The sequence below is a fragment of the Tachysurus fulvidraco genome, chromosome 5 (assembly GCF_022655615.1).
Source record: "Tachysurus fulvidraco isolate hzauxx_2018 chromosome 5, HZAU_PFXX_2.0, whole genome shotgun sequence".
Lineage (NCBI taxonomy): Eukaryota > Metazoa > Chordata > Actinopteri > Siluriformes > Bagridae > Tachysurus > Tachysurus fulvidraco.
In genome coordinates, this window is record NC_062522.1 from 2,490,660 (window position 1) to 2,513,834 (window position 23,175).

General features: G+C 45.4%; 1 protein-coding gene across 1 annotated transcript in view; it reads left to right on the plus strand.

Moving 5' to 3' along the window:
* The first annotated feature begins 14,619 nt into the window (after positions 1-14,619).
* LOC113660543 (eukaryotic translation initiation factor 4B-like) overlaps positions 14,620-23,175 on the plus strand; it is a 10,632-nt gene continuing 2,076 nt past the window's right edge. The window contains exons 1-7 of the mRNA XM_047813574.1: positions 14,620-14,689; positions 14,834-14,912; positions 18,786-18,859; positions 21,558-21,783; positions 21,867-21,895; positions 22,042-22,126; positions 22,636-22,702. Of these exons, the coding sequence (XP_047669530.1) occupies positions 14,620-14,689; positions 14,834-14,912; positions 18,786-18,859; positions 21,558-21,783; positions 21,867-21,895; positions 22,042-22,064 (501 nt within the window). The 3' untranslated portion in view covers positions 22,065-22,126; positions 22,636-22,702. The remainder of the gene's footprint in view (positions 14,690-14,833; positions 14,913-18,785; positions 18,860-21,557; positions 21,784-21,866; positions 21,896-22,041; positions 22,127-22,635; positions 22,703-23,175) is intronic.

Consider the following 23,175-nt stretch of genomic DNA (forward strand, 5'->3'; position numbering starts at 1 on the left):
TTGTTTTGTTTTTGTGATAAAGGGCATAGCCAAGACAAAAATATAAAAAAAGGTCATAGCCAAGAGAAGAATATGAGAGATTGTTGTCAGTTAACAATGTGTTGAAGACATTCTGGTCCATGCAGAAATAAATGGCTCACAAATTTACTGCAAAAAACTACCCAATCTAATACATTCCAGAGGTACTCTACTAGATTCATTTCAGGTGACATTTGAAGTACCCTGAGATCATTATCATGGTGACAGAATTAATTGATAGAAAAATGGTGGTCATAATGTGATGCATGTGGACCGAAACATTCAAAGTTGCTTGATAGCTATTAAGTAACTGAATGTGTACCAAGAAAACATCCCCCACCAACACCACAGCCTGATGGCTGTTTGATATGAATTACTGAAGCTCTTGACCCGTATGTCCAAGGTCTGACATGCAGGAAGACCACCAGTCCTCCCAATGACTGGGTGCTTTGTCTTACACGGCTGATATAAGGAAAGACATCGTCAACCCAAAGAAGGCTGTTGGACTAGACCAAATTCCTGGCAGAGTTCCAAGGGAATGTAGAGACCTGTTAGCGGATGTCTTCACTCACATTTACAACATTTCCCTGAACATCACCGTTGTTCCAACATACTACAAGACTACCAGACATCATGAGCCTAGTCAGGATGCACATCAAGATCCTGCTGCCAGCCTTACTGTATCCCATGCAGTTTGGGTACCAGTAGTCTCCCAGGTTTATCATTCACGATTGGATCCTCTGACCCCCCAGATCTTTATCAGGTGACTGATTTCTAAGATTCAGTGTTTCACTACACCTTGGATATTGTCATCTGTTCTCATCCCCTTACATTTACAGTATTTGGTAGATGCCCTTATTCAGAGCAGGGGTCAGGGGTCCAGTAGCAGTGGCTTAATGGACCTGGAGTTTGAACTCACAACTACAATCAGTAGTCCAATGACTTATACACTAAGCTACCACATCCCCCTCAACCTTTCTGTAGCATTTGACACTTATGGAGCAGCTTGGCAATAGTCTGATTCTTAGCTGAAAGTTTGATCATATCAGCTAACAGCGAGGGGATTGATATCTTCTCCATGCAGACTCTCTGCTGTGATGTCCCACAAAGCTCAATACTTGGTCCTCTTCTTTTCTCTCTCTATCATCACTCTCTTGGCAAAGTTATATCCTCACATGTGTTTTCTTATCACTGCTATGCTGATGACACTCAACTTATCTTTTCCTTTCCTCCCTCAAACACCACACATGGCTTCTGCTGGATCTCAGCTTGTTTGGCAGACATATCATTGTGGATGTCAGCTCATCAGTTGAAAAAAATGTCTGGTCTTCCCAGGTTATGCATCTACAGGGCAACGATCTGAAGCTCTTCATGGAAAACTCACTGATGTTTTGCCACAGCTCACAACCTTGTGGTAACCATGGATAATCAACTCTCATTTTCCTCCCACATTGCTGTTTGATGTTGGTTTCTCTATTACAACTTCAAATCACTTTCACTTGCCTTCTTCAAATAATGTGTGAAGACCTTCCTCAGCTTCCTAATTTACAAGCACTATAACTGCTCAGGTCAAAAGCATTTGACTGATGATTCCACAATAATCAAAAAATATATGCCTACATGAGCCTTGCCTATAAACTCATTAGGACTAAGGCAATACCTAAAAAGCAATTTGTCATATTTATAAATTCATTCATAAATTCATTGAATAGATTAAGTGTAAGTTAGTAATACAGTACATAAGTATGTAAGTTTAATACATTGTAATACAGTAATTGTGGATTTCAAAGTATAAAGTGATTAATTTATTCCATGAAACAATAAAAAAATGTCTAGGTCCTCTGAAACACAAAGGCAGCTATTCAGACTTCCATCCATCCATCCATCCATCCATTTTCTACTGCTTATCCGGGGCTGCAGTCTAAGCAGGGACACCCAGACTTCCCTCTCCCCAGACACTTCCTCCAGCTCTTCCGGGGGAATACCGAGGCATTCCCAAGCCAGCCGAGAGACATAGTCCCTCCAGCATGTCCTAGGTCTTCCCCGGGGCCTCCTCCCAGTTGGACATGCCTGGAACACCTCCCCAGGGAGGCGTCCAGGAGGCATCCGAAACAGATGCCTGAGCCACCTCAGCTGACCCCTCTCAATGTGGAGGAGCAGCGGCTCCACTCTGAGTTCCTCCTGAGCGACTGAGCTCCTCACCCTATCTCTAAGGGTGCGCCCAGCCACCCTGCGGAGGAAACTCATTTCAACCGCCTGTATCCGGGATCTTGTCCTTTCGGTCATGACCCAAAGCTCATGACCATAGGTGAGGGTAGGAACGTAGATCGACTGGTAAATAGAGAGCTTCGCCTTGCGGCTCAGCTCTTTCTTCACCACAACAGATCGGTATATCGACCGCATCACTGCAGAAGATACACCGATCCGCCTGTCGATCTCCCGCTCATTCCCACACTCGTGAACAGGACCCCAAGATACTTAAACTCCTCCACTTGAGGCAGGAGCTCTCCACCAACCTGAAGGGGGCAAGCCACCCTTTTCCGGCTGAGAACCATGGCCTCGGACTTGGAGGTGCTGATTCTCATCTCTGCCGCTTCACACTCGGCTGCAAACCATCCCAGTGCATGCTGAAGGTCCTGATTTGAAGAAGCCAACAGGACAACATCATCTGCAAAAAGCAGAGACGAAATCCTGTGGTCCCCAAACAGGACTCCCTCCGGCCCCCGACTGCGCCTAGAAATCCTGTCCATATAAATAATGAACAGGACCGGTGACAAAGGGCAGCCCTGCCGGAGTCCAACATGCACCGGGAACAAGTCTGACTTACTACCGGTAATGCAAACCAAACTCCTGCTCTGGTCATAAAGGGACTGGACAGCCCTTAGCAGAGGGCCGCGAACCCCATACTCCCAGAGCACCCCCCACAGGTCACCACGAGGGAAACAGTCGAAAGCCTTCTCCAGATCCACAAAACACATGTGGACTGGTTGGGCAAACTCCCATGAACCCTCCAGCAACCTGGTGAGGGTATAGAGATGGTCCAGTGTTCCATGACCAGGAAGAAACCCGCATTGTTCCTCCTGAATCCAAGGTTCGACTATCAGCCGAATTCTCCTCTCCAGTACCCTGGCATAGACTTTTCCGGGGAGGCTGAGGAGTGTGATCCCCCTGTAGTTGGAACACACCCTCCGGTCCCCCTTCTTAAACAGAGGGACCACCACCCCAGTCTGCCAGTCCAGAGGCACTATCCCCAACCGCCATGCGATGTTGCAGAGGCGTGTCAACCAAGACAGCCCCACAACATCCAGAGACTTGAGGTACTCAGGGCAGATCTCATCCACCCCCGGTGCCTTGCCACCAAGGAGCTTCTCAACTACCTCAGTGACCTCAGCTTGGAGTCCACAACCAAGCCCTCCACCTCTGCTTCTTCAATGGAAGACATGTTGGTGGGGTTGAGGAGATCCTCGAAGTACTCCTTCCAGCATCCGAGGATGTCACCAGTCAAAGTCAGCAGATTCCCACTCCCACTGTAAACAGTGTGAGCAGGGCACTGCTTCCCCCTCCTGAGGCGCCGGACGGTTTGCCAGAATTTCTTCAAGGCCAACCGATAGTCCTTCTCCATGGCCTCACTGAACTCCTCCCAGACCCGAACCAGCCTTTTGTCCACAAAATGTCAGTAGTGTGTACCATTTTAAATAGCCTTGAGTAGAGATCAATTTAAACCAGTAAATGCAAACCAAAACAACAAAACATGCAGCCTTTGAGCAAATGCAAAGCAACAAATAGACATGATATCAAAAAAAGCATGACAGTGAGGGTCACATTAACTAAGACATAAGATCAGAAGAGACTAAGAACAGGTGAGCAGGTCATATGATCCAAGGTCACAAGATCCAAGATGGCGGCGCGGCAGTAGCACGCAGCGGCCTCTCCGGATTCAATACGGTGCTAATTACGTTTTTAAGTTTTTATTTACGGTTTTGAGCCCGACCATTGCTTCTACATGGATGCCAGAGACAGCGGTGTTCATGTATATAAGCATGTATACAAACACCAGGACCTAATAAAGTACAGAAATCGTGTAACAACCAACCTGCACAATGATGTACTGGTTAGGCTTCGTGACCTCGGCTTGCTGCGGAGACCAGGCCTCCAGTCCCCGGTGTCGCCTGATACAAGAGACCAGGGGAGGGGACGCCGAAAGCGGTTCGCGAGGAAGCGGAAGCGCGGTAAGCGAGCGGGCGTCCGTGCTAGGCTAAAAACAAACCCTAGCCGGCCGGCTCTCCCGTCCATTCTACTATCCAACGTTTGCTCCCTGGACAATAAACTAGACTACATCCGACTCGAACGCTCTACACGGAGAGAGGTTAGAAACTGCTGTGTGTTTGTTTTCACGGATACGTGGCTCAGCGACAGAGTTCCGGACGCCGCCATTCAGCTGGACGGGCTAACTTCATTTAGAGCCGACAGAAATGCAGCTCTTTGCGGTAAGACTCGCGGTGGTGGTGTGTGTGTTTATATCAACACGGAATGGTGCAAGAACTCTGTGCTTGTTTCTACTTACTGCTCATTGTCAGTAGAGTTTGTGCCTGTTAGATGCAGACCATTTTATTTACCACGGGAATTTACTACTGTTTACATTGTCGGAGTTTACATTCCTCCTAGCGCTAATGCTAAAGAGGCGCTAAGTGAGCTATACGGAGCTATTAGCGACCTACAGAATGTTCACCCCGACAGACTTTTTATCATCGCCGGAGATTTCAACCATGCAAATCTTAAGTCAGTGCTCCCTAAATTCCATCAGCATGTGGACTTTGCTACGAGAGGTGAAAACACGCTGGATCTTGTTTACACAAACATTCCCGGCGCGTACCGTGCGGAGCCCCGCCCCCACCTCGGCTACTCAGGCTACTCACTGTTATGCTAATTCCTGCATACAGACCACTCGTCAGACGCTCAAAACCGGTTCTGAAGCAGGTGAAAACCTGGCCAGCAGGAGCCACTTCTGCTCTTCAGGACTGCTTTGAGTGCACTGACTGGAATATCTTCAGGGAGGCTGCAACCAACGGCGACTCCGTCAACTTGGAGGAGTACACGTCAGCAGTGACCAGTTACATCGGCAAGTGCATTGATGACGTGACCGTCTCCAAGACCATCACTACACGCCCCAACCAGAAGCCGTGGATGACTGCTAATGTGCGTGCTCTGCTGAGGTCTAGGGACCTAGCCTTCAGAACAGGGGACAGGGTGGCCCTAAGAACAGCAAGGGCCAAACTGTCCCGAGCCATCAGAGAGGCAAGACCCAGCTACCACCCTCACTTGACCCCCTACAGTTCGCGTATCATCCAAACCGCTTCCTGGGAGACCTCAGTCAGTCCGGATCAGGAACAGCATCTCCAGCACCACCACACTGAACACTGGAGCTCCTCAAGGCTGCGTGCTCAGTCCACTGCTGTTCACTCTGCTGACTCACGACTGTGCAGCAATGCACAGATCGAATCATATTATTAAGTTCGCCGATGACACGACCGTGGTGGGTCTCATCAACAAGAACGACGAGTCAGCATACAGGGAGGAGGTGCAACAACTAACTGCCTGGTGTAGAGCCAACAACCTTTCTCTGAATGTGGACAAAACTAAAGAGATGGTTGTGGACTTCAGGAGAGCACAGAGCGACCACTCTCCGCTGAACATCGACGGATCATCTGTAGAGATCGTCAAGAGCACCAAATTTCTGGGTGTTCATCTAGCGGAGAACCTCACCTGGTCACTCAACACCAGCGCCATCACCAAGAAAGCCCAGCAGCGTCTCTACTTCCTCTGAAGGCTGAGAAAGGCACATCTCCCTCCCCCAACCCTGACCATGTTCTACAGAGGGACCATTGAGAGCATCCTGAGCAGTTGCATCACTGTCTGGTTTGGGAACTGTACGATCTCGGATCGCAAAACCCTGCAGCGGATAGTGAGGACAGCGGAGAAGATCATTGGGGTCTCTCTTCCCTCTATCATGGACACTTACACCACACGCTGCGTCCGCAAAGGCAACAGCATTGTGGATGACCCCACACACCCCTCACACACACTCTTCACCCTCCTGCCGTCTGGAAAAAGGTACCGAAGCATTCGGGCCCTCACGACCAGACTGCGTAACAGTTTCTTCCCACAAGCCATCAGACTTCTCAATAACCGAACTGTACTATACTGAGCACAACATACACACACATCATCTGTATGGACTGCACAGACCCTCACAAAACACACACACTGTTTTGCACACTTTTCTGCTGTTTTTGCACATATTGGACAATATCTCAGTCATCTGCTGTTTTTTGCACAACTCCATATATAATCCAAAGGACCTGCTGCTAAGAACCTGCTGCTGTTCATTCTTTTACTGCACAAAATATTGTTTGAACATTCAGTATTTACACCGGTCGGTCGGCGCTGTTTCTGTTACTGTTTATTGTCTTTTGTGTATTGCATTTTTTGTACTTTTTGTATTGTCTTGTAACTTAATGTCTGCACTGTTTTTTGTCCTGCACTGTCTTTTGTCCTGCACTGTCTTGCTTGTCTTGTCCTGCACTGTTTGCACCAGGTTGCACAGTTGCACTTTATGTGGCTAAGACTACTTACATGTCCTTAGCCCTGTCTTTGTTTTATGTAGCACCTTGATCCTGGAGAAACGTTGTCTCATTTCACTGTGTACTGCAACAGCTATATATGGTTGAAATGACAATAAAAAGCTTCTTGACTTGACTCTTGACTCTTGACTTGATATGACATGCATGGGTTCAATTCAATTCAATTCAAGTTTATTTGTATAGCGCTTTTTACAATAGACATTGTCTCAAAGCAGCTTTACAGAACATAAACACAGAGCAGAAGGTAAACATAATTAATGATAAAGGAAATAACGAATAATAAAAGAAATAAGAATTAACAGAATAAAAATTCTAGATTATTATTAGATGTATATAGTTCACAGTGTGTATGTATTTATTCCCCTATGAGCAAGTCTGAGATGACTCAGGCAGCAGTGGCAAGGAAAAACTCCCTTAAATTGTTAAAGGAAGAAACCTTGAGAGGAACCGGACTCAAGGGGGAACCCATCCTCATCTGGGTGACACTGGGGGTGTGATTGTAATATACAGTCAAACAAATGTTGTATTGGTGTGAGGTTCAAGGACTTCTGATCTTCTGAGTACCACAGAGTCTAACTGGAGATGTCTCAGGATTCTTAGAGTCGGCCTCGGCTCAGTGGATGTCCAAAGGCTTCGTCCCACAGAGGACGATGGGAGCTGGTACAGTGTCTGGATGCCTCGGGATGGGTACAAAGAGAAAAGCAGTGGAAAGGGATTAACATATCTGCTGTTCATAAAAATGCGCTGGTCTGATGTACTGGTGCATGATATTATGGGATGTATTATGTGTACGCCTGACTGAAGAGATGAGTTTTTAATCTACATTTAAACTGGGAAAGTGTGTCTGAGCCCCGAACACTATCAGGAAGACTATTCCAAAGTTTGGGAGCTAAATAAGAAAATGCTCTACCACCTTTAGTAGACTTAGATATTCTGGGAACTACCAGAAGCCCTGAGTTTTGTGATCTCAGAGAGCGTGAAGGATTGTAACGTGTTAGAAGACTAGTTAGATACATGGGAGCTAAACCATTAAGAGCCTTGTACGTAAGTAGCAGCAGTTTGTAGTCAATTCTATACCTAACAGGTAGCCAGTGTAGAGATGATAAAATTGGGGTTATATGGTCATACTTTCTTGTCCTAGTGAGAACTCTGGCAGCTGCATTTTGGACTAACTGTAACCTATTTATTAAAGATGCAGGACAACCACCTAGTAATGCATTGCAATAGTCCAGTCTAGAGGTCATGAACGCATGAACTAGCTTCTCAGCATCAGATACAGACAGGATGTTTCTCAGCTTGGCAATGTTTCTAAGGTGGAAGAAGGCTGTTTTGGTAGTATGGGCGATATGATTTTTAAAAGACAAGTTACTGTCTAATATAACACCGAGGTCTTTCACTGTCGAGCTACTTGTAATAGTACATCCCTCTAAATGGGAGTTAAGTTGTGAGAGTTTATGTGCACTGGTTTTTGGACCTATGAGTAGTATTTCAGTCTTATCGGAGTTTAACAATAGAAAGTTGCAGCTCATCCAGTCTTTTATCTCTCTAAGGCACTTAGTTAATTTGGACACTGTGGCTATTTCATCTGGTTTTGAGATCGTATATAGTGTCGAATGCAGCACTAAGGTCAAGTAGAACTAATAGTGACATACAGTCTTGGTCCGAAGCTAAGAACAAGTCGTTTGTAACTTTAACAAGTGCAGTTTCTGTGCTATGATGGGGCCTGAAACCTGACTGAAACTCTTCAAGGATGTTGCTCTCCTGTAAGAAGGAGCTCAGTTGAACAGACACAACCTTTTCAAGTATTTTAGACATAAACGGGAGGTGTGAGATAGGTCTGTAATTTGATAGTTCATTAGGGTCTAAGTTAGGTTTTTTGATGAGTGGCCTAATAACTGCCAACTTAAAAGACTTCGGGACGTAACCTAAAGATAACGAGGAGTTAATGATATTAAGAAGAGGCTCACCAGCTTTATGTAACACTTCTTTCAGTAATTTAGTTGGGATGGGGTCTAGTGAACATGTTGTTGATTTAGCTGTAGTAATAAGTTTATCTAACTCTTCCTGTCCTGTACTTGTAAAGCTGTGTAAAGCCTTAGGTGAGATTGTGTCACTGGTTGCTCTCATATGTTGGGCGTCACCTATTTTATTCCTGATACTTTCGATTTTATCAGTGAAGAATCTCATAAAGTCCTCACTACTGAAATGTGATGGAATAGTGTGTTCAGATTTCTGATTTTTTGTTAAACTAGCCACTGTGCTAAATAAAAACCTGGGATTGTTCTGGTTATTTTCTATGAGTTTGCTCAGGTGCTCAGCCCTAGCAGCTTTTAGAGCCTGTCTGTAGCTGGACATACTGTCCTTATACGCAATTCTAAACACCTCTAATTTAGTTTTTCTCCATTTCCGTTCGAGGTTACGGGTTTCTCTCTTGAGGGTGTGAGTGTGACTATTATACCATGGTGCAAGTGTTTTATCTCTAACCTTCTGTAATCTGACTGGGGCAATAGTGTCTAATGTGCTAGTGAGTATAGCGTCTATGCTGTTAGTCATTGCATCTAGGTCGTTTGAGTTTGAGGGTACATTAAGAAGTCCAGACAGATCAGGCAGGTTATTTGTGAATCTGTCTTTGGTGGTCGAAATAATGGTTCTACCGAGTCGATAACGTGGTGAGACACAGTTAGTCTGTTCTACAGGTAGTGTGTACATTATAAGGTAATGGTCTGTGATGTCATCACTTTGGGGTATGATATCTATATCAGTGACTTCTATTCTGTGTGATATTATTAAATCTAGTGTGTGGTTACGTCGATGAGTTGCACTAGTGATGTTTTGTTTGAGCCCAAGTGAGTTTAGTAAGTCCATAAATGTGAGTCCTAAAGCGTCGTTTGTGTCGTCAACATGAATGTTAAAGTCTCCTACAATTAATGCTTTGTCAAAGTTAACTAATAGGTCTGAGAGAAAATCTGTGAATTCTCTAAGAAAAACTGTGTAGGGCCCTGGGGGTCTGGGGGCCTGGGGCCCTGGGGGTCTGTACACGGTCGCTAGAGCAAGAGACATAAGGGATTTCTTCGTGTGCACGTGCGATAGTGTAACATTAAGGACGAGCACTTCAAAAGAACTAAATCTATGCTGTGTTCTCTGGGTAACAGTGAGGTAATCACTAAGGATAGTGGCGACACCACCTCCACGACCAGTCAGACGAGGCTCGTGCTTATAGATATATCCTGATGGTGTAGACTCGTTTAGACTGATGTATTCATTTGGTTTAATCCACGTTTCGGTGAGGCAGAGTGCAGTAAGGCTATTATCTAAGATCATTTCATTTACAATAAGTGCTTTGGGTGCAAGAGATCTAATGTTCAGAAGTCCAAACCTTAAGAACTGTTTTTGTTTGTTTCTTTGGCATTTTTCTGGTCTAATTACAGTAAGATTATTTCGAGGACTTCTCGTGTATTTACTTTTGGATCTCACTGCTCGGGGAACAGACACAGTTTCTATAGGGTGAGCTATGTGTGCATTTTCTGTGTCAATGTGCTGAGGTGGAGGATGGCTATTAAGATTTAAATTTAAAGAGTAGTTTACCAGTCAGAAGGTGTTCAGCGCCCTGGAGATGTGGTCCGAGAGGATCTCCGCTCCAACTCTGCTGGGGTGCAGGCCGTCAGCACGGAATAGCCTAGGACGCTCCCAGAAAACATTCCAATTATCGATAAAGAGTAGTTTCTGAGCCTGACACCATGACTGTAACCATTCATTTAAAGCGAAAAGTCTACTGAACCTTTCAATTCCTCGCTGGTAAGTTGGAAGTGGTCCAGACACGATGATCCTCGTCGTGGGCGATGTGCTGCGAACCGTCTCCACCAGGGTGTTGAAGTCCCTCTTCAGGATCTCCGACTGCCTCAGGCTGGTGTCATTCGAGCCGACATGAAGAACCACAGCTCTGGTGTTTCTGCTCACGACTCTAGGTACCTGTGCAGAGACGTTGTCGCAGTCCGCCTTGCGAAGGGGGGCGAAGCGGTTCCGGGTGGGGATCTCAAAGACCGGCGGTGGTGGAGGGGGATATATATATAAATGACATAATATAGTATGCAGTATATACACAACACAATGTTTAAATACAAAAAAAACAAAAAGATTAAATTTGATTACAGAAAAATCATGGTCAGAATGACCATTGGTTACATGATGTTAAACAATTCACTGTTACATGAGGATATATAAAAAAATAATTAGAAAAAAGTTACTGAACTAATCAACAGACAATTTAAACAAACAGGAACTGAGTGACGAAACTCACAATTTAAATGAGTATTTGATGTATAGGACTTAAATACAGTATAGATTTATATTAACCCTCATTTTCTGTTGAGATTTGCTTTACTTCCTCATTGTTTGGTGTCTCTGTGACCCCAGGAATTAAATTATACATTTTTATACATTTTATGTTCTTCTTTCTTAAATGTTTCTTTCCATTTATTTTAAGATTACTGAAATAATAAAATGAAATGATAATAATAATAATAAAAAGATGAAATAGGCAGATTATTAACTCTTACAATGTTAATTTCAGAAAAGCAACTTTATACAGAAATAATCATATAATTTCTTATTTTTCACATATATTTTTCATATATATATAAATTACAATGAAAAAAATTCAATAAATGTGGTCACTAACCAAATAAACTTACAACAAAATAGTGTATCCTTCAGGCAACATGGGAACCAGACATAGCCCCTGTTCCTGTGAATTAATAACAGACACATATCACAGTTACACAAGACAAATAAGGGTCTTTTTTAAAAACACAAAACACTTTCTAAACTAGATAGTTTTGCCAATACCAATATGTTTTGAACGGATATTCAAATATTTTTAGTTTGATGTATTTTTTTCATGCTGTATATACATATGTAACATATAATAGAAAAAAATACCAAATATGTCTGAAAAGCATTTGTGTAGAGCACGAGTGAGAGAGACAGAGAGAGAGAGAGAGAGAGAGAGAGAGAGAGAGAGAGAGAGAGAGAAAGAGTTTTGTATTTTTGAGATATTGTAAAAAAAATTTACTATCAAAACATTATTTACTGAGATCAATATTGTATGCATATTGTATAAGGCTGATTAACTAATGAGGTTTATTTAATGAGAATAATCATTTATCATTTATCAGTCTCATTTAATAAGAAAATTTAATTCAGAAAATAACAGAAAATGTTATCTTTCTTCTCACTGATTTAGGACACAAAATGCAGCAACATCTCTTTGACTTCTTGAGAGCAACCACTTAGCCCTCCCTTCATCATTTTATACTTTGTTAGAGCATAGTTAAGGTGTTGGGTTACCATTTGAAAGGTTGTGAGTTAGAACCCACTTCCACCAGGCTGCCATTGCTGGGCCCCTGAGCAAGGCCCTTAATGCTAGATTAGACTCCATTCTTCTAGAGCCTCCTCAATAGAAAGTAATTCCCGGTTACCTAGATCATAATTAGTTTCATTTGCAGTGAGCTTCCTTGAAAAAAAACAGGCATGTGTGGAGCCTGGCTGGCTTTCCGTGATGTTGGGAGAGTATGGCCCCTATACCACAACATGAGGCGTAGACCTCTACAATGAACGGTAGGTTAAAGTCAGGGTGTCGTAGTATAGGAGGTGTGGTCAAACTGTTTTTGAGGTTTTCAAAGGCCTTTTGGGCTATTTCTGGCAACTGTATCTGGTGTGGTTTTCCTCATAGCAGAGACATAAGTGGTGCAGCAAGTGAGCTATAGTTACGAATGAATCTTTGGGTTTGATGAGTGAGGAAGCTGTGTTTCTGATGGGTTAGTTGTCCACCGCCGTAATTCTTAGGGGAACGGAACATGGAATGACGGGAAGCTGCAGTTCCTCTTCTAACCAATGGTGGATGATGTTAACGGCTGATCCGGAATCTATTAACCCTGGTGAACCCAAGGGTGACCCGGGGGTCACCCTTGCCTCTAACAAACGGGCAGTGGTGCGTAGATCCTGACGGTCTATGGTTGGGGGGATGGGGCACACCTCACGTGACGGTGCCCATCCCTCCCCTGCACCCCCTGTGGCACTAGGCCATTGGCTCTGCCACAGGATGTGCTCCAGAGACGGCCCCCCTCCAGCGGGCACCTCACTCCACTTCCGCTCAAAGTCTCGGTACGGATGGGGGAGGCCCGCCGCCTCTCAGGAGGTGTCAACGGCTGCAGTACGTGGCTCCGGCCGTTCTGGTCATGGAGGCCGGTCTGTCAGCCCTGCCACAAGATGTGCTTCAGTGTGCGGCTTCCCTCCAGCTGTTCGCTCCCCACCTTTCCACCCGAAGGTTCGTTGTGGAGGGGGAGGGTCCGCTGCCTCTCGCGAGGCGCCATCAGCTGCAGGGCTTGGCCCCAGCTGCTCTGAGTGGGTCAGATGCCAGCCCTGAGGGGCTGGTTCCCCTGAGGAACTTTCTGACAGCTTGGGAGGAGCTGCCAGGAGTCTCCCGGTGGGTCCTGCGGACCATAGAGGACGGCTTACACGGTTCAGTTCACGTCCTCTCCTCCCCGTTTCAACGGAATGTGTCCCACCCTGGTGGGACCCGAGCAGGCTCTGGTCCTGGAACAAGAAGTGCACACACTCCTGAGGAAAGGAGCCATCGAGGTGGTCCCCCCCTTGGTTCGAGACTCAGGCTTTTACAGCCTGTACTTCATCATTCCGAAGAAAGATGGCGGGTTGCGTCCCATTCTAGATCTACGCTCCTTGAACCGCTCTCTCAGGAGGCTCAGGTTCAGGATGCTCACCCTCAGGGAGGTCGTGACTCAGATCAGGTCAGGGGACTGGTTTGTCACAATAGATCTGGAAGACGTGTACTTTCACGTTTCCATCCTTCCTGCACACAGAAGGTTCCTGAGGTTTGCTTTCGGAGGCGAAGCTTACCAATATCGGGTCCTCCCGTTCGGCCTAGCACTCTCGCCCCGCACCTTCACGAAATGCGTTGACGCAGCACTGACCCCGCTGCGGCTCCAGGGCATCCGCATTTTAAATTACTCGGCGACTGGTTGATTCTGGCTCAGTCGGAGGCATTGAGTCATCGTGATGTCGTCCTCGCCTGCATGAAGGGGCTTGGGTTTCGGCTAAACGCCAGCAAAAGCGTGCTCTCTCCAGCACAGAGAACCACCTTTTTGGGCGTGATATTGGACTCAGCCAGGATGTAGGTACGGTTGTCACCTGCTCGGGTTGAAGTCATCCTCACCTCGGTCAGGAGAGTGCGGGAAGGCCAGCCACTCACTGTGGTTCCAGAGGCTGCTAGGGCTCATGGCTGTGGCGTCCAGCATAATCCCGCTCGGCCTCCTGCACATGAGGGCCCTCTAGTGGTGGCTCCGGGGCAGGGGGTTTTCTCTCATGGGAAACCCATATTGTTCCACCAAGGTCTCGCGGCGTGCCCTTCGAGCCTTGGATGTTTGGAAAGGCCGAACGTTTCTGACAGGCTACGCCTGTACGCCTTTCCTCCGATTGCACTTCTCCCTGGAGTTCTGGAGAGAGTTCGCCGCGATGGAGTCTGTCTCCTCCTGGTAGCACCTCGATGGCCGGGCAAGCCATGGTTTGCAGATCTGGTGTCCCTACTCGCGGGCCCTCCATGGGAAATTCCTCCCAGGAGGGATCTCCTCTCACAGGTGTGCGGAACCCTGGTGCACCCCCCGCCCAGAGCTGTGGAGGCTGTGGCTGTGGCCCCTGAGGGGGCACAGTTCATAGCAGCTGGTCTCTCTACCAAGGTAGTAGAGACCCTTCTCCACTCCAGAGCTTCCTCCATTTACAGCCCCCAAACAGAAGCGACAGAACCGATTGTGTCCAATGCGAGCACTGGTCACTTACCTCCGCAGGACGAGTCTGTGGAGAGAATCGGTGCAGCTGCTCGTCTGCAACGGCCCTAACAGGAAGGGTTTCCTGGCCACTATGCAGACGTTGAGCTGATGTGTAGTGGATGCAATTGTCGGCTCACAAGCCCTCTGGCTTCCCCGCACCGTTCGGGGTCCGAGCTCACTCCACCCAGAGTGTGGCGGCCTCTACAGCCTTGTCCGCTGGAGTGGCACTCCAAGACATCTGTGGCGCTGCGGGTTGGTCCACCCCGCTGACCTTCGTCAGGTTCTATGACCTTGATCTCAGAGCCACCCCGGGCTCCTCTGTCCTATGTGCAGGGGCCAAGGCCCTCACTCTCTACGCAGGGTCTGGTCAGTGTGGAGACCTGCCGATGACATCACGTCCCAGCACCTATTGGTCAGATTACACACGTGGTTCAGAGCACGGTCACGCAGGGGCGTCCCCATAGCGTTTCGACGCAGCGTCTCGTTCCTCAGGGAACGCCCTCACATACTGTCATCTCCCTGTTAAAAAGTCCTGAATCCACTTTAAAAGAGTGAGGTTTACACCCATGCTTGTCAGCTTCTCTATCAATATGTGTGACTGGATAGTATTAAAAGCTGAGGAGAAGTCTGCAAACAGGATGCGTACATAAGAAGCCGGTGTTTCGAGATGGTTTGTAAATTCCATTCAGGAGGGTTGTAACAGCATCTTCTACACCCCTTTTCTCTCTGTTAGCAAACCATAATGTGTCCATGTGAGCTTGGGTTTGTATTTTAAGACGAGTTGAAATAATCCGCTCAAAGCACTTCATAGCAATGGAAGTAAGTGCCACTGGTCTAAAATCGTTCAGTCCAACTGGTTTGGGTTTATTAGGAAGTGGTAGAAATTCTGCTATTTTCCATATCTTTGGGACTTTGTGTGTGTCAAGTGATTTCAGAAACAATCCTTTAAACACTGTCTTGAGCGTGTTCAGCTCCAGGTTGTTAAGGTTGCACCAGACAGCCAGCTGCTCAACCTCCACTCTGTAAGCAGACTCGTCACCATCCCGGATGAGGCCGATCAGTGTGGTGTCGTCTGCAAACTTCAGGAGCTTGACAGATGGGTCATTAGAGGTGCAGTCATTTGTGTACAGGGAGAAGGGGAGAACTTAGAGAACACAGTCCTGGGGGGCGCCAGTGCTGACGGTGCAGGTGCTAGATTTGAGTTTACCCAGTCACACTAGCTGCTGCCTGTCTGTCAGAAAGCTGGTGATCCACTGGCAGACAGAGGAGGGCAAGGAGAGCTGGGTTAATTTGGGCTGTTGGAGTGATGGGATGATGGTGTTAAAGGCAGAGCTGAAGTCCACAAACAGGATCCTCACATAAGTCCCTGGTCTGTCTAGATGCTGCAGAACATAATGCAGTCCCATATTGACTGCATCATTCACAGACCTGTTTGCTCTGTAGGCAAACTGCAGGGGGTCCAGTAAGGGTCCCGTGATGTCCTTCAGATAAGCCAAAACCAGTCTTTCAAATGATTATATGACCACAGATGTTAGAGCCACAGGTCTGTAGTCATTAAGTCCGGTGATTTTGGGTTTCTTTGGGACGGGGATGATGGTGGAGCTTTTGAAGCATGAGAGGTACTTCACACAGCTCCAGTGACGTGTTGAATATCCGTGTGAAGATGGGGGCCAGCTGATCAGCACAGGCTTTCAGACAGGCTGGTGAAACACTGTCTGGGCCTGGAGCCTTTCTTCTCTTGGTCTTCCTGAAGACCTGACACACATCATCTTGACTGAACTGGATTGAAGGTGTGACTGATTCGGGGGTTACGGAAGGAGAGAATTGGGCTTTTTCAAACCAACAGTAGAACTCATTCAGGTCGTCTGCCAGTTGTTGATTCACCACAGTGCTGGGGGATGGTGTCGTGTAGTTGGTGATGGCTTTCAGACCTTTCCACACTGAAGCTGAGTCATTGGAGGAAAATTTAATCCGTAATTTTTTGGAATAATTCCTCTTTGCCACTCTGATCTCCTTTTCCAGTGTGTATTTGGCCTGTTTGTACAAGACTCTATCCCCAGTTCTGTGAGCATCCACTTTGGCCTGACGGAGCTGGCTGAGTTTCGCAGTGAACCATGGCTTGTTATTGTTGTAAGTTAAGTGAGTTCTGGTAGGAATACACAAATCCTCACAAAAACTGATGTATGATGTTACAGTCTCTGTGAAATCGTCCAGGTCGGAGGCAGCAGCTTCAAAAACAGTCCAATCCGTGAGAGAGAAACAGGCTTGTAGATCCTGCTCTGCTTCCTTAGTCCATCTTCTTACAGTCCTTAATACAGGTTTAGCTGTTTTTAGCTTCTGCCTGTAGGTCGGTATCAGATGAACTAAGCAGTGATCAGAGAGTCCTAGAGCTGCCCGTGGGACAGAGTGATATGCATCCTTTATTACAGTGTAACAGTGATCCAGTGTGTTACTGTCTCTGGTGGGACGTGTAATGCCTCTTTTCCACCAGAAAGAACCGGGTGCTGGTTCAGAGCTAGCGCTAGTTCTGGTTCAAAGTTGGTTCCACTGGCGAACCTTCTAAGAACCGGTTTGCCTTTCCACCGGCTAGAGAGCCATCACAGCGCCGAGTGTGACGTCACTGTATACGTGTCACGTGTCCCAGCAACGTTAGCGCAGCAGCGGCAAACACAAACACAACAACAATGGCGGATGTTGCTTTACTGTTAATGCTCATGGCTTTGCGAACCTACATTGGCATCCAAACGCGGCGAATAAAACATTTACATGCAGCTTTGTGTAATCTGTATAAACGGAGGTTGTAATCGATAAAGTACATAGTGTTATTTTATCGTTAACACAGAAAAAACGTTAGCCTTAGCATGTAGCTACCTACTATCATGTGTGCTGATAATGTATCATATCGCGGTAAAGTAAAAGTGTATTAAACATTAGTATACTTAAAGTACATTATCAAATGCGCTAACAGTAGCCCCGCCCCAAGCGGTTCTTAAGTCTAGACCAGCAACGTTTTGGTGCTACTTAAGAACCACTTTTCCTGGTTTGGAGCCGGTGCTTTGGCGGTCGAAACAGAAAGAACTGGTTCTAAATTAGGCTCTGGCTCCGAACCAGCACTCGAACTGCCTCGGTGGAAAAGGGGCATAACATGCTGTCTGTATTTAGGCAATTCACATGAGAGAGTCGCTTTATTTAAGTATTATTACTACAGAGTCCGGGTGTTGTTGCTCACTCTCTGTGATCAGATCAGCGAGTGTCTGTAGGGCCGAGCTCACGTGCGCTTGCGGTGGAATGTAAACACTCACCAGAATGAACGAGCAAAACTCCCACGGCGAATAGAACGGTTTGCAGTTAATGAAGAGTGTTTCAAGATCTGGACAGCACATCTTCTTTAACACAGTTACATCAGAACACCACCTTTCATTGATGTAAAAACACGTCCTGCTGCCGCGCGATTTCCCCGTTGATTCCGCGTCGCGGTTCTCTCTGAAGAGCTGAAAGCCCGGCAGACTTAACGCGCTGTCCGGAACAGAGTCGATCAGCCAGGTTTCCGTGAAACAGAGAGCAGCAGAGTTCGAAAAATCCTTATTTTTCCGGGTGAGCAGAAGGAGTTCGTCTGTTTTGTTGGATATAGAGTGGAGATTCACCAGATGAATGCTAGGCAGCTGTGTTTTTAAACCGCGCTGTCTGAGTTTCACGAGTGCACCGGCGCGCTTTCCTCGTCTGCGCGTCCTGAAACGCTTAAACAGCGCAGCCGCTCCTCCAACTACGATATTCAGCTAAACGTCCGAATACTCAAAAACCGGAAAAATATCTTGTGGTGTGTGCTGCCAAATGTTCAGCAGTTCATCTTTGGTGAAACTGATCGGGTTTTCTTTACAGAGAACAGGAAAAACTAACAAAAATAGAACAAACACTGCGGAGCTAAGCACTGAGGCTGACATTCGCGGCGCCCTCTTGGATGCGGCTGTTAGCGTGACACTCCCTACGTTGCTAGGTTACCAGAGAGCGACTGCTTTCGTTAATGCAACCAAACTTGCTTCACGACCTCCGTTTTCTTCCGACGAAGAATAAAAAATATTGAACGTTTTATCGAACACATTTTTTATCGATATCGATCACGTGTCTATCGCAATACGTATCGTTATCATTTTATCGCCCAGCCCTAGTTTCTTATTAGTTCACTGCTCAGTTACAGCTCAGCTGATCAGACTGTAGCTCAGTGAGGTAACATTATCCAGCGTCACTCTGAGCCTTGTGTAAACGACGATGATGATGTTGTGTGCAGGGACCCGAGTTGGCGCAGCGAGGCGAGTAGCAGCGATCACGAGCACACAGCCAGTGAAGCCACACACCATGGAGGTACTTTAACTCTCCTGTGTTTGTCCATTTAATAATAAAACTGCCATATTAGCTTTTTTTTTTTACTGCATTAGAAAAATGCAATATACTGGATATCTTTTTGTGAAAGATGCGGCGGGAAATGCGGCGTAAGACGCGGTGGAAGATGCGGCGGGAAATGGAATAGAATACACTCATAGAATACATAGGACAGGCCAGAAATGATTTCGATGTCTATGAAGCAGAGGCCAAGACTCTCACAGCGACAGAGGGATACAAAGCAGATATTAGCTTTTTTTTTACTGCATTAGAAAAATGCAATATACTGGATATCTTTTTGTTTTTGTTTAAAAGAAGAATGTAGGTCTGTCCATTAATCACTGTTCAACTCTGCACAATTAACTTAATGTTTATGTGATGTTTATTTGCAGATCTGCATTTTTGAATATTTACTTTTGTTGAGGTTTTTCTTTATATTTTGGATTTTTTTTTGTTTGTTTCTTTATTAAGTTTCTTGGCCTCTAATGATTGCTGCTCACTGCTATATTTTAAGGCTTTTCTTTGGCTAAAGTGTTTCCGTGTGTGTGTTTCCGTGTGTGTGTGTGTGTGTGTGTGTGTGTGTTTCCGTGTGTGTTTCCGTGTATGTGTGTGTTTCCGTGTGTGTGTGTGTTTCCGTGTGTGAGTGTTTCCGTGTGTGTGTGTTTCCGTGTGTGTGTGTTTCCGTGTGTGTTTCCGCGCGCATGTGTGTGTTTGCACGCGTGTGTGTTTGTGTGTGCGTTTGCGTGTGTGTGTTTTTGCGCGTGTGTGCATAGCCGGATTAATGCAAAGGCAAACTAGGCACGTGCCTAGGGCCCTATTGGCGGGATGGGGCCCAGACAGAGGGACAATTTTATAAAATATATAAATAAAAAATATATAATTATATATAAAATTATAATAAAAATAAAATAAAAATAAAATAAAAATAAAATAAAAATAAAATAAAATGTACAAATGTCCTATCTACAATTTATTTCATTATTTATTAATTAAATAAAAATAGTGACGATGTTTATTTAAACCATAGACTGCATTTATATAGAGGCGCCAGCCAGTTAAGTCCGAGGAGACGTCAGTGGCGGTCAGATGTCAGAGCGGGACAACGAATATAAACGTAAAAAGAAAAAAAATGAAGAAGAACAAAAGAAGAGACAGCGGGGGGCTTTGCAAAAGTTTCTGTCGGGCAGCCGTCTGACAGCTGTGAACGCGGTGGAAGATGCGGCAGGAAATGCGGCGGAAGACGCGGTGGAAGATGCGGCGAGAAATGGAATAGAATACACTCATAGAATACATAGGACAGGCCAGAAATGATTTCGATGTCTATGAAGCAGAGGCCAAGACTCTCACAGCGACAGAGGGATACAAAGCAGATAGCCAAAGGAGACGAGTGAAGAAAGTTATGTTTGGTGAGTCTGCAGGTCCAGAGGTGCAGCGCTCAGGCCGTGAAGCATTCTTGATTGACACACATTATGTCATCTGTGACTGCTTGTCACATGAATTGAAACAACGCAAAGAGGCATACAAAAACGTGGAGGAGAGTTTTGCCAGTTCATCTCAATGGTAAAAGATGAAGAATCAGTCATGGCCATGTACAAGAAGTTCCTAGAGCTAGGCTTGAGGGATGCTTTCCCTAATGTGGACATTTGCCTTCGCATGTATCTGACATTACCGATTGCAAACTGTTCAGGAGAAAGATCATTTTCTTTGTTGAAACGAGTAAAAACATACCGGAGAGCAACAGTAACAGAAAAAAACTGAATGCCTTTGCCCTGTTGGCAATTGAAAATGGATTCACAACTGCCCTGGATTTTGAAGACATCATCGAGGACGTCACCTCATCAAAACTCAGGAGAAAGCATCTGTAAATGTAAGTTTTCCATTTAAACATATAAATCTGAAAGTGAATATTAAAATCAAATGTAAGATGCATATAAATTAAATGTATAATATAGGGCTGTACTTTCTACTATAATGAAATTCAATATGAGAACCAAACCAAATATATTCAAATCTCAAACAGCTGTCTTATGTATACATTTTATTATTTCTCCACAAGATTGTGATGATGCCGACAAGACGTGTTTCTGCTGTGATGGAGGCCTGTGATGCTGGAAGGCTGAAGATTATGCCTGAGTGGAGCATGCATGCTAAATGGTTTCTTTAGTATTTTATTTATTTTTATTTTATTTTATTTCCAAATAAAAATGTTTTGTGGGAATCTGGTGTTTATCACATACTTCTTGAAATGTAAGAAGTATTCCATCCATATACAAGTCTTTAATAGTCTGAATACCTTTAGTTTTCCATAGTTTAAATCCTCCATCCTTATATTTATTATTATTTATTGTTAGACAGTTTCTAAATGGTCTTGATGAATGTGAAGGGGTCATGTTTGCCTTCTTGTTCTTAATTACAACATTTATAAATGTTGTAAGCTATTGTATTTTGCAGAAAATCTTAATTAAATGTGTTGATTAAATGTAAACAGAGCAAATAAACTTATTTGCTCTGTTTACATAGTTTACTGACACCTATTGGGGGAGGGGGGGATGCAGCCTGCCTAGTGTAGTCCATTCATTAATCCAGCTCTGCGTGTGTGTGTTTGCGTGTGTGTGTGTTTGCGTGTGTGTGTGTTTGCGTGTGCGCATGGGTGTGTGTTTGCGTGTGTATGTGTGTGTAGGTTCTAAGCACCATGACCTTGAGGATTTAGAAAATAAAGCAGATGAACCCATCTCTCATGGGTCCTGCGCTCCATTGTCCCCCAGTCAGGGAGCTCTGCCGCTGAAGGTGATGCCTGCTCCTCCGCCAAAGGAGAACGCCTGGGCAAGAAGAAGCACAGGGGGCGGAGCTAACACCACAACTTTAACTGCAACCAGCAGTGGCGATGTAGCTCACAAGGGGAGCAGGTGAGAGATCACATCGACGTCCTCGCCATTTTGTCATAGATTTTAATTTGCACTAATTTTATTTTCTTTTTTTCTTTTTGCAGCTCCTCAAGTTCAGACGAGCATGTGTCTGGTAAAGGTCCGAACGCCACGCCCACACAGCACATACATGTAGCTGAACTAGCAAAATATTGTGTACTTATGGTGTGTGTGTGTGTGTGTGTGTGTGTGTGTGTGTGTGTGTGTGTGTGTGTGTGTGTGTGTGTGTGTGTGTTTTAGATGAGAATTGGTTGGACGTGTAGGACGGGAGAAAGGCGTGTCTCACGGACAAGGGGCGGGGCAGAAGACAAGATTCAACAGACAAGTGAGATCTCACACACACGCACGCATGCACACACACGCACACACACACACACACACACACACACACACACACACACACACACACACTGAGAAAATTCTGAGAAAATTCAAATTGTCTTTAAATCTAATATTTTACATTGTGTCATAAATTCTAAATGTTTTAATTTCTTTACATTTTTATATCTACATATTTAAGTTTTTTACACGATTGTGTTTTCTTGTTTTTATTTACTTGCTTGTGCTCTGTTTATTTGACTTGTATGTTAATTATTTATTAATTTACTTGTTGCTTCTGTGTTTGTTGTTTGTTTATTTATTATTTACTCGCTTAAGCAATTATTTGTGTATCTATTTACTTTTTTATTGTCTTGCTTTTATTTATTTTCCTGCACCTTTATTATGTAAATATGTAAATATTAGGACATGTGAGTGAGCAGTGTTATGTTGGCTGTGATGAACTCTGATGTGATGGTGTGATGGTTCACATTACTGTGTGTTTGTGATGGTTAGGAAGGAGAGCAGGCGAGAGCCCAGACCTGCACCAGAGCCAAAGAAGTTTGAGGATACTGTAGCTCCGGTGAGTCCTGTACATCACCTACACCACGCACCCTCCGTCCTGTACATCACCTACACCACCCACCCTCCGTCCTGTACATCACCTACACCACCCACCCTCCGCCCTGTACCTCACCTACACCACCCACCATTTGTCCTATACATCACCTACACCACCCACTTTTCGTCCTGTACATCACCTACACCACCCACCATCCGTCCTGTACATCACCTACACCACCCACCATTCGTCCTGTACATCACCTACACCACCCACCATTCGTCCTGTACATCACCTACACCACCCACCATTCGTCCTGTACATCACCTACACCACCCACCATTCGTCCTGTACATCACCTACACCACCCACCATTCGTCCTGTACATCACCTACACCACCCACCATTCGTCCTGTACATCACCTACACCACCCACCATTCGTCCTGTACATCACCTACACAACCACATCACCTATATCACCCACCATCCGTCT